Source organism: Eschrichtius robustus, chromosome 7 (genome assembly GCF_028021215.1).
Source record: "Eschrichtius robustus isolate mEscRob2 chromosome 7, mEscRob2.pri, whole genome shotgun sequence".
Taxonomy (NCBI): Eukaryota; Metazoa; Chordata; class Mammalia; order Artiodactyla; family Eschrichtiidae; genus Eschrichtius; species Eschrichtius robustus.
The window spans coordinates 104,552,533-104,564,352 of record NC_090830.1 but is presented as its reverse complement, the minus strand read 5'-3'; the positions used below and the strand labels follow the sequence as shown (position 1 = coordinate 104,564,352).

Sequence of the window (11,820 nt, the reverse complement as noted above, 5' to 3'; positions counted from 1 at the left end):
CTGTTAGCAGTAAGATAAATCCACTTGGGCTTGACCAGAACAGCACAGCCTCTGTTACTTGCCCAAATCTTCTACACTGAGCTGCAAACCCTTCTTCTCTTCCCTTTGCTCAGGATCTTTGTTCCAGGAAGGCAATTAAACAAGACATTTCATCACTATACCCATTAGAGGGTGTGTGGGTGGCAGGTAGCAGAAAAGCGGCAACCTTGAGATCCCAGGGGACCAAAGAAAGGTTATGGGCAAACCAACCTCCACGTTGGCACAGATATATTTAGTTTCTCTGTGTATCAAAGTGTCCCAGTATGTTACCTCACTTAATCCTCACAATAACCCAGGAGATTGGTTTTATAATCTTCATCTTATTGATAAGGAAGTTGAGGGTCTATCTGAAAGGTAAAGCAACTTGCCCTACAACCAATTAAACATCAGCTAGAATATGCATCCAGGACTGACTCTATGGCTGTTTCTCTGCTAGTCTGTCTCTCAGATGGTGGCAGTGAAATGATTTAGACACAATACTATCCCCATGGATGGAAAGGGCTTTATTTGATGTACTCATTCTGGAAGATTCTAATCTTCTTCAGAAACTAAAGTTCTTAGTATCTTGGAGGAAGCAACTTTTTCTGTGTTCCCAACCCACCTGAGTATACTTCGATACCTGTGGCATGAGACCACCCACAGATCTTGTCTAATCATACTCCTAGTGGCTCTGAGGGTAGGTGAGGGGGGATTCATTTTAAAAATTAAAACATACTTGGAATTTAGGCTCATCTGCTTATGAAATTAAGACATATTTCTCTACAGTTCTTAAAAAATTCAGATTATTTGTACTAAGAGAAAATCTCACTAGTATCTCGATTACTATGATTTAAAAAGAATTATGTAGGTACAGAATAAACAAATTATGTTTTGGAAGTTGTTCAACAGACAAAGTACACCTAGAGAACATAAAAATTCTTTATTTAACCTAATCCAGCCAGTGTTGAGATAGTCTGCTATGTTAAAAACAGGACGTTTAAAAAAATTACAGCACAGTTAGCAAGGCAGTGACTAATTAAGTCACTCAGTTTAATTTTATATTCTTCACAGTCATTTGATAATCATGTAATGATGAACAATATTTTCTGCCACTTTGGAGATAAGTTAAATTCTGCAAAGAAGAGAATTCTACTAGTTGTCATTGAATTTTATAAAAGAGGTTTAAAACATTAAAGTTTATAGAAATAACACAGTAAAGCAATGTGAAAATAAACTGGAAAACACAAATATACCTGCCCATCCCAAAAGTCTAGAGCATCCCTTTAATCTGTCCCCTAATGTTTCTCGTTTACTGCCTCATTCCCTTTTCCTAGTGTTCAGCAATTAAGACACTACTGCTCTGTAGACGCTATTTTGAGCTTAAAGTGCCTCTCTCTGTTTCTTTAATTTCTCAGTTAATCCTAGAAACATTCTAAGCATTACTTGTATTTCAGAGATGAAGAAAACTGTAGCTGAGAGCAAGTTAAGTCACTTGATGAAAGTCATACATACAGTTATTAAAAGCAGAATTAGGATCTGAACCTAGGTCCACTCAACTTTAGTCAGCCCATGCTTTTGTTGATTCAGGGTGGTGCAGGACACTTTCTGAAGAGGCTGGTACCTGGTACTTCTTGAGCTAAGGCTCTTTAGATTTAAATGTGTTCAATTCCAGGGCTGAGGCTACTCTGGTCCCCAGGCACTTGCAGTTCCCTCCCCACAGCCCTCAAAACTCCTTCTCCCTGCCCCTAAACGATTAGAGTTGTTTCTCTGGCCCTCACAAGCCCTGATGCCAAACAAATCCAAGCAGTTATTCCCCCATTTTGGGCATAAAGTAATAAATGGGGAACTGTGTGCTTGTGTAACTTTAGTAAAGGCTGCTAAAAGCTGTTCTATATAACAAAATTATGCAGGAAATATCCAGTATGTCTTTTCATATTGAAAATTTAAGAAAGCCAATATATTTTATAAGCACAGCTATATAATCTGTTATTTTTATATATAATCATAGATTTTATATTTCCCCTTCAGAACTGTAGCAGTGATCTTAATATAAGGCTCACTGTCAGTCAAATATTCCCTTCCTCCCTAAGTAATTACAACTTTGAATGTTCAATAGCCATTCACATAAATTTCATGTTATAACTCAAAATTAAGACATTCATACTATAGAAAGGTACCAGTCTTAAATTACTGAAGTTAACATATACTACTGTAATCTAACATAGCTCAATCTATACTTGCTACAATCCTAAAGAGAAGTGGCCACTTATCAGTAAGGGGGAACATTCATATTGTCATGCATTAGATGCTGTGAACAAGAAAATAAATAGGGTTTTTGGAACTATCTTTAAAAAACTTAATACTAATTGATGAAAATAACTCCAAGACCAGATCGCTGAACATTAAAAGGGTCACTACTGAACAGCTTAAAATAAATAATTGCTTTTGAAAAATGAATATAAAACTAGTTAAACAGTGACTATTAAGGTGCTAGCCTCCTCAGTATGACAAGCAATTTAAATTTAAAAATATTAGTATTGTTTTTTTTCTTATAATAATCTGACAAAAACAATGACCTTAATATTTACTCAAGACTTGTTTTCATAATTATTTCCTCACTGACTGGTACAAAAACAAAGAGCTCAAGGCCTCACCTTGGTTTACTCACTGCTGGTTTTCTACCTGTTGAAACTAGATTGTAAACTATATAAAAGCAGGAACCAAGTCTGTCTTGTTCACCACTGTATCCCCACAGCACTTTGCATAGTGCCTGGGGAAGTAGGAGGTGATCAACAAACACCTGAATAACTGAATCGATGAGAAAGGAGAGGAAAATAACTTTATTGATTTTTTGCAAATCGTTCTCTGTGCTCAAACTACTATAAACTAATTTCTAGAAACACGAATTTAAAAACCTTACTCCAGTGATGGAAGGACCTGATGTCGCTGTCTCTGTCTCTCTCTGTCTCTGTCTCACTCACACACACACACACACACACATACACACACAGTAATTAAGACTGCATGAGTCAAAATTACAATATGAACTATGAGATGTCAACATTATATAAATAAAATTTAATAGTGAAAAAGTGATCTGGAAGCCCTGTGAAATTTTACCCTACACATTTTGGAGGACATCACATGGGTTAAGAAAAAGAAAACAAAATTGCATTTGTTCAGATAATCATTTGAATGTTTACATACATTTTTGGTTTGTTAATTATGTATAACTAATTTACATTTCCTCATATTAACATATACTCCTGTTTAGCTTGTAATCAAATTATGCCAGTGAGAAAAATCCTCATAGTACCTTCATTGAGTTGCTGATTCTAAGAAAACACTGAACATGAACATGTACAAAAGAGGCCTTTGAATAAAACGGCATGTGCATTTTTAAATATTTGCACAGTTTGATCTTTACATTTCTGTCTGAAGAAAATATGAACAAAACTCAGGTTCACCATGCTAAAATAATGGTTCAGATGACTGCCATAAAAGAAGTACATACAAAAGAATGAAAACAAATCACATCCTTAGGTTCCGTGATTACTGAGAGGGTTTCCCCTTCCCTAAGTGCTTTATTTTACTTCTTAAAAATATGAGAGCAGCAGCTTATCGCAAGTCTCCACTACTGTGCATTAATGATGGAATCAAAACAACACAACAGACTCATAAGAATGAGAGGACTGCAGAACAACGAGAAGTCAGTTTTATGCTTCTTCTTGCTCTGGATAATTTAGAATTTTGCGGTGTGCCTGACGTAAATATTGCTGCTGTTTGAAGTAAACCTTGAATGCTCCTTTAATGGCAACAAAAGCAATTCCACCCTAAAAAAAAAAAAATTAGCTTTTTATAATGCAGATTTAGAGGAACATAATAAAAATCATTTTACTTAAATCACAAAAGACACAAGCATTGTTGCTAATTCAGATGACTGCAAATGAAATAGTTCTCTTTTTTTTACTAGGGGGTAAGATAGGAATAGACATTAGAGGTCAGAAAGCCTTTATCCTCTCTGAGTGATCTTCCTTCCACTTAGCTCTAAATCCATTCTCATATAGTAGAGAGAATGCCCAGGCATTATATGCAGGCTGCTACCAGAGGGGAGAAGTGGGAACAATAATAATGACATCAAACAACATAAGGGCTTACTATGTGCTAGCACTTCAAATGAATTATCTCATTTAACCCTCACAATAATCCTGAGGTAGCTACCATTACTATCTCCATTCTACAAGCACAGAGAAATCAAGAAATTTTATTTAGGTTTCTCAGCAAGGCAATGTCTGTGATAGGATTTGAACTGGGCAATCTGACCCTAGAGCAGAAACTTTTCAACACTATCTTTTGGGAGTAATGATTCACGTACATCCCAGGAGAGAACTCCCACAGCATAGTTCCAGAAGACCAGAACTACTGCAGTGGATCCTCCTCTTTTTATTGCTATTGGATGACAGCGGGGATCAAATAGAGACTTAAGGCACAGGAGCCATAGTATAAATATTTATATAGTCCCATTCTTCTTTTTTTTTTTAAAAACAAATATACAGTTCTTTCTCTTTTGCATAGTCACTTGAAAAAAGTAATATTAAAGCCACCTTACCAAGATTGTCCTTTGTAAATTAGAGTTAACACTACTGAACATTAGTTTACCAACTATTGTCGCAATAGTAGGAAAAACAAGGGCTCCACACAAAATTCGGGTCGCAGAGACATGATCTGCTAAAGGATTAGCCTCAGCTGGAATTCGAGGAACAGGGCAACCAATCCCTAGAGAAAAAAATGTAGGGTATTACTGCTAATAAATCAGAGTATCTAAAATATTCTCGCATGTTAGGATTTGTCCACAAGATTAATTTGGTATGTTCATTACCAGCACAATTCAGGGCCTTACCTGGAAATATACTGTTCAAAATCTGTAGTTTATTTGAGTATTTGCGCCATAGTCTAAGCACATAGTCCTCCCAGCGAATCATCTTGCCTAATATCAGCATGACAGGAATAGTAGGAAGTCCAATTAAAAGGAATAAAGGATCAGCTCTCTCCATAACATCCAGACCTTCTTTATGGCCTACAACCTGTGAAACAGATAGCATTTGCTCCAATCATTTCCTCATCTAATGAAGGGTTGCATGCTTGAGTGCAATTCATTTTAGAGGAAATGCTAATTTCAAAAGAATACAGAAATAAAAAGTTTTAAAAATAAGCTGGAAAGCTATCAATCTTGATTTATTTATAAGAAATGTCTCTCATGCAAGGGGAAAAAGAAAAGCTCCCAAGCTGTTTCATATTACATTGGAATAAAAGCTTTAAAACCCACATTGATTACATTTCAATAGAGGGGAGGGGACTTCTGGTTCTTGCTTCCATTCCTCTATTTAATTTGGTTAGACTGGGCTATAATTTTAGGTCTCATGTGTCTTCCAGAAGAGCAACTGTTTTCCTGCTCTTCCTACTAGGAGGTAAGCACAGCCAGCCAAGGGGCAGGACCGGCCTTCAGGAGATGGTCTGAAATCTCATTTCTCTTTGGCTTTCTCCCTGCTCAGTGGTGTCTGGGATTGAGTGTGATTTCTCTGGCTGGCTAAATGCCTGCTCTACAGACCTAACTCTCCTAAAATGCAATTCCAAGGTCTAGATTTGAGGGAATGCAATAGGAGGTCCAGTTTTGGCTACAGGTTCCAGTCACTTTTTCTAATCCAGGAACCCAAGGGTGCCTATCTATGGGGTAATAAAGCTAAAACAATCCTTCCCCTCTCATCTGGGTCTTGGGGTTATTTCTCAATTGGTTTAGATCTGAGAGGGCAAGGAGGACATGATTAATTCGCATGTGTGAATCTCCATACTTCCCCTCCTGGCAAAATTCTTTTCACTTGCTGATCAATCTCGGTCTTACTTGTCTCTCAACATGGCCATTTAGTTGGTGAGCATCTTACTTTTAACTAGAAAATTTCCCTAAAAATTCTTTCACAGGTCTCAAATGACCTCCCTTTAGCCAAAAGTCTCAAATGCTCGCAAATTAAATATATTTCTCTGAGGGATTATTCTTGGCAGTTATGACAGGGGAGACTATTTCAGAATCCTGGGGTTTTAGCCCATCCAGGTATCACAGCTTGATATGAGGAGACTACTATAAAGGTTTCTATAGTTTTTCTGTACACACTTAAGGATTAAACTATGAAGAAAGGATTGTTGATATAGACAATCTATATCTTTGTCTTTGTCTATATCTCTGAGAGGGACGAGGGAAAAGAAAGGAAGGAAAGGTAAGGAGGGAAGGGAGAAAAGAAGGTAGGGAAGACTAAAAGCTCCAGGGACAATATCTACTCAGGAAAGCAAACTCATGAACAAGTAAATGGGATTTGTTTTCAAAAATGAGATGCCCTTTATGTCAGCTATTATAGCAGAGTTTTTTAGGTGGACTTCAAGGAGATGTGAAATAAGGAAGCTGACAGTGGTCATGGCAAATTGAAATTCTAGACAACAGACTTGATCCAGGTAGAAATAGTTTATAAAATTATGTGGAGGGACTTCCCTGGCGGTCCAGTGGTTAAACTCTGCACTTCCAATGCAGGGGGCACAGGTTCAATCCCTGGTCTGGGAACTAAGAGCCCACGTGCCATGCTGTGTGGCGCGGCCAACAAAAAAAAAAAAAAAGAAAAAGTATGTGGAGAGGACCAAAATGGGTGCTTTTAAAATTTCAGCTAAGGATATAGCCCAGACTTTTGTGCATGATTAATTTATCTAACCAAGATGTAACATTAAGGAACAGGGGACTAGCCTCTTCCAAATGGTCAAAACCCATGGTATCAGTATCTGATATTCTTCTGTGTTTCCAGGTAGAAATTAACAACCTCTTATCTTGCATGTGAAGGGTGGTTGTTCTGAGCTGCCCTAAAGTGAAATAGTCTGGTTCACCACATTTCATAAACACATATCCCACACTGGCAGCAAAAGTGGATTAGCCCAGAAACTGTCTTTACCTATAATGCTTGTCCCATGACACTCTATTTTTTATATCATTTTATTATTTTCAATATTATGATCACTTTAAAGTTATAACTAAATGTGATTTAAATACTCCCAAAGTATTAGCAAACAAATTTAGAAATTTGAAAAATTCCTTTGTTGGGTTATGTTTTCTTTTCAGAATTTAGGGTTTAAAAATATAAAGCAAAGTGAATATTCAGGTATGGACTATAGTAAGGGAAAATTTATTCCTCATGGGTAGCAGTAAAAACTTTCCAACCAGGTGTCTAAGAATGAGGAAATAAAAAGGAAATTAGGGCAAACAGTGAGCAAAAGCCCATTTTCCCCACCTGTGATCAAGAGGCATGCTTTGTGCTTAAGCTGAGGCTGACCATTTACATGCATACCTGCATGCATTCATTCAACTGAATACTGATTATGTGCCAGACACAGGCCTAGGTGCTGGGAATTAAAAGGTGAGCTAAATAGACGTCTTTTGGAGGTAAGAGGCAATCAAATCAAACAAGTGTGCAAATATAAATGTTAAGGAACTAGGACAGTGTAACACCTATAGTGTCATACTACGTGCCGCTACAGTCAGACTCAAGGGTAATAAATTAAAGCTGAATTAAGCAATGGGGCTGATTTAACTTTGGTCAATATAAAACCAGCAAACCTTGTGTAGGATCATGTACATTCTGATGTTATGCCCTAAGACTGAGAAAGAGATAATTTTCAAGACTTAAATTTTGAGGTTAGATTCAGGAACTGTCGAATGTCTTCTCTAAGAATTTTTTATCCATGTACAAAATCAAGGCCTATGGAATTGCAGGTTTAGAGAAAGGTTTGTTTGTTTTTCTGCTTAAGAGCTGAAAGCTAAATCTCCATAGTCAGCTAGGTCTGCAGTTCATCAATGCTAAAAAGCTAAGAGTTAGTTTTAATTAAGGTTTGATCTTTTAAAGCACTGCCTATAGAACCCTACTTTTAAAAGGGGGGATGGAACAGCGATGAACTAAAAGGTTTCCTTAGAATTCAGGGTAATTAAATGCAACACAATTAAGAAGGGACAATGCTTGTGGGGGCTGCTCTACAGCAGAGGCAGAAGCAGAGCTGAGCCGGGTGTTAGTGTACCACTGTTCCCGGATACAATGCTCCAGCTGCCTCTGGGGCCAGCTTTCATTTCAGGAGCCCTAGATTAGGGACAGGAGTCCTAATGCTTCTTCCTTGCTGGAAGGTGGTACTGGTACTGGACACGTAAGCTCTCTGAACCTGTAAACTAGGAATAATTGATAGTATCTATGTCACAAGATTGTTGCAAGAATTATATGCATCGGTGCTTGAAAGGTGTTCAGCCAGGTGCCAGGGGAAAAAAAAGTTCACCACGTTGTCTTTTCAACAAATTTAAATCAAAGGGGCCATTCAAGTTCTTTACAACGAACAGGGATTGAACCTAAGACTAGTTCATGAAGAAATAAATGGGAAAAAAACAGTGATCTGATTCCTTAATCTGATTTACCTGAACTTCAGAGAAGTCAGAGAACAAAAGGAAAAAAAATAATTAAGTGTTAAAAAGAAAATCCTAAATTCTGCTGATGGAGTAGGGGGCACGACTGCTATCAAATATTCAGAAAGATAAAAGTCTTCCAAATACTCTTAAATCACACAACAGGAGCTATCTACTGTCACAGCTAATCGCTCCCATTTCTGGGTTAAAAAAAAAAAATCTTTTCAAGTGAAACAGTACATGTGAAGGTTATATCTAAATGGTAACACATAATATATATATGCATTATCATCGTTTTAGTTCTTTTCTGTCACCATTAACCTTCTTTACTGTCACCATTAACATGTTTATTTTTGTCTCCTTGCTCATATCATTTCCTCCTCTCTACCAATCCAAATTATCCTCTTCAAGGGTCAGCTCAAGACTTATTTTTTTCATAACTTCAAATGATCTTTCACTTTTACTGAATTAAAATACTGTTAAGGTAGTCTTTCCTTAATTGGCTCCTGTTGTTGAAGTGTCTCATTAATTACGAGAATTCTTTTAAGACTGTGCTAGCCTAAAATCTTTTCAAAAAGAGCCATCCCATTTCTTATGGTCAATTAGGTCTTAAAGAGAAATCACTCAATCTCAGAGGGCCTTAGTTTCCCCATCTGCAAAAATATACTTTTGTATAATGTATTTGTACATTAAACAATGTATAATCTCTTAAGTTTTCAGGTCTTTGTCAGTCCTAGTGAATGGTCCTGAACTTCCTTGATCTAATGATATACTAATACTCATTACTGGAGCTTAACAAATTATTACAGAACATATAATCAGTTAAACAAACCTGTTACTACCTGATAGAATTGGTCATATTAAAAAAATCATTATTTATGAAAGCCTTCTAAAGTTAACGTCTGTGTATATGCTATACAGGGAACACCTATGTATAAGATAGTCTCTACTTTCTCAAGGAAATTACCTGCTAATAGGAAGAGTAAGGCCTGAATACAGCAAAAGTTAAATAACTTAGGTAATCTATATAAGATATAGCACTTGGTCAACATAGGATTGGCTGCCATTTGAGGAATAAAAATGTCATGAATGCAGAGGAAGAAGAAATCACACTGGGCAGGAGTTGCCTGATAAGTTTCATGGAGGGAAAGTGGCTGAACTAAGCCTGGAAGGAGGGTTTAAATTCGGAGAGAAAGGACTGAAAGGACAGGTATTAGGCAGGGCGGGTGACATAAGCCAAAGGACAGAGGTAAAAAAACTAAACAACATAAGGATGGGTTGGAGGAGACAGCCCAATAGGCCTCAAAGTAGAATGAAGTTAAGATTGTGGAGAACACTGCATAACAAACCAGGTTAAGGAAATGGAATCTTTTTCAAGTCAGTGATTCTCAATCTTTATCCACTATCCTATGACAAATGATTTGTGATTCATTCCAGTGACTACATCCAGATTTCTGGGGTGTCATCAACATTTTATAAAGAAGCATTGCAATATTCTGTCTCACCATGATTATTAATGGAGCAACCAGAATGGCGGCTCACTATGGACCTTGCATAGATAGGTTATGTGCAACTTCTAGAATATTACATATAATCCCTTCGATCCCTTTTTCTTTCATGTACTCTTTAATTTATATTAAAGAAAAGTTAAGTTATATCATCTACAAACCAAAGTGTGTTAACCATTACTGAGTTAGTCATGAAACATTTAACCGGGCTTCCCTGGTGGCGCAGTGGTTAAGAATCTGCCTGCCAACGCAGGAGACATGGGTTTGAGCCCTGGTCTGGGAGGATCCCACATGCCGCGGAGCAACTAAGCCCATGTGCCACAACTACTGAAGCCTGCGTGCCTAGAGCCCGTGCTCAGCAACAAGAGAAGCCACCGCTATGAGAAGCCTGCGCACCACAACGAAGAGTAGCCCCTGCTCAGCGCAACTAGAGAAAGCCTGCATGCAGCAACAAAGACCCAACGCAGCCAAAAATAAAAATAAATAAATTTATTAAAAAAAAAAAAAAAAAGAAACATTTAACCAATCTAGGTGCTGCTTTCGAAAATGATCACTTAAGTTAGAGGAGACGTTAAGCTTTGAAGTAAAACGTTGAAAGGTATTATTTTAGGAAGATTCATATGGAAGGATGGATCGACAGAAAAGAATGAAGTTAAAGAAAACAATCAAGAGGCTCCTTTAGCCATCCAGGTATGATGGGAGAAAGACAATAAGTCAGGTATTAAAGATTGTGGAAAGGAAGCCACAGATGTTAAGACATATCTAGATGGAAACTGCTTGGACTCAGTGGACTGGATATAGCGCTATGAAGTAGAAAGAGTTAAAGGTAATCCTAAGAATGTAGGCTATATATCAAGTAGATGAGAAAATAATTGTAGGAATCAAAGATACAGACAAATTATAACAGAGAATAAATTTAGGTTTCAAATTGAGGAAAAGACAAGTTTGATTTCAATAATATTGAGTGTGAAGTCATAAGAGGTCATTTAAGGAGAAGGGCCATGCTGTTCTTATAGGACTGATTTTGGGAAAAGATTAGGGTGAAAGACATAGATCTGAACACAAAACGCTCAGTTAAGATGGCTGGAAATCTTCAAAGAAGAGGTATACAGAGAGAAGAGTCAAGGGCCTGGGACTAAATCTTGAAAGTTAAGTCATTCTAATCTTCACCAACAGTTACTAACTGTAGCATTGTTTCGTAATAGCAAAAAACTAGAAGTAACTAACTGTCTAATCAATAAGAGACTGGTTAGTAAACTGCTGAAATTCTATACAAAGAATGCTATGCAGATTTCTCCATACTTTGTGAAAAGATCTCTAAAATTCATTGTTTTTGGAAAAAGGGGGTTCAGCTCTAATACGTTTCCTTTTGGGGGGAAAACTATAATGTGTGTGGGAGAACATATTTATTTTATCTTGCATACGCACAAAGAAAGTCTGGAAGAATATATCTGGCTACCTGAGGAGAGGGGAACCTGGGCAAATGAAGGAGAGGAGTAAGAAGACTTTCCCCTAGAGAGCTTTTATATATTTTCTTATTTTTAAGCCATGAGAATGTTATTACTTGTTCAAATAATAATTTTAAAAACTCCTAACAAAAATCTATTTAATCTGTTTGATCTTCATATCAAAAGTAACATCATCAAATAGAATAAAATAGTGAACCTGCATCACTGTCACCGCTCCATAAGTTACAGCTGTCCAATAGATAGAGCCAACCATTATTCCTGCTGCAGCAAATGGACAGGCTTTTGAGATCAGTCTATCTGCAAGATCCAAGACGTAAACAACTGGACCTATAATATAAAGAAAACAAAG

The 11,820-nt window shown here is 37.1% G+C and overlaps 1 protein-coding gene across 1 annotated transcript in view; it reads right to left on the bottom strand.

The window, feature by feature from the left end:
* Positions 1-2,831: 2,831 nt before the first annotated feature.
* Positions 2,832-11,820, bottom strand: part of MARCHF5 (membrane associated ring-CH-type finger 5) — a 50,086-nt gene continuing 41,097 nt past the window's right edge. Inside the window, exons 3-6 of the mRNA XM_068548207.1 lie at positions 11,668-11,798; positions 4,919-5,102; positions 4,628-4,794; positions 2,832-3,851 (exon numbers count right to left, since the gene is read on the bottom strand). Coding sequence (XP_068404308.1) covers positions 3,735-3,851; positions 4,628-4,794; positions 4,919-5,102; positions 11,668-11,798 — 599 coding nt within the window. The 3' untranslated portion in view covers positions 2,832-3,734. The remainder of the gene's footprint in view (positions 3,852-4,627; positions 4,795-4,918; positions 5,103-11,667; positions 11,799-11,820) is intronic.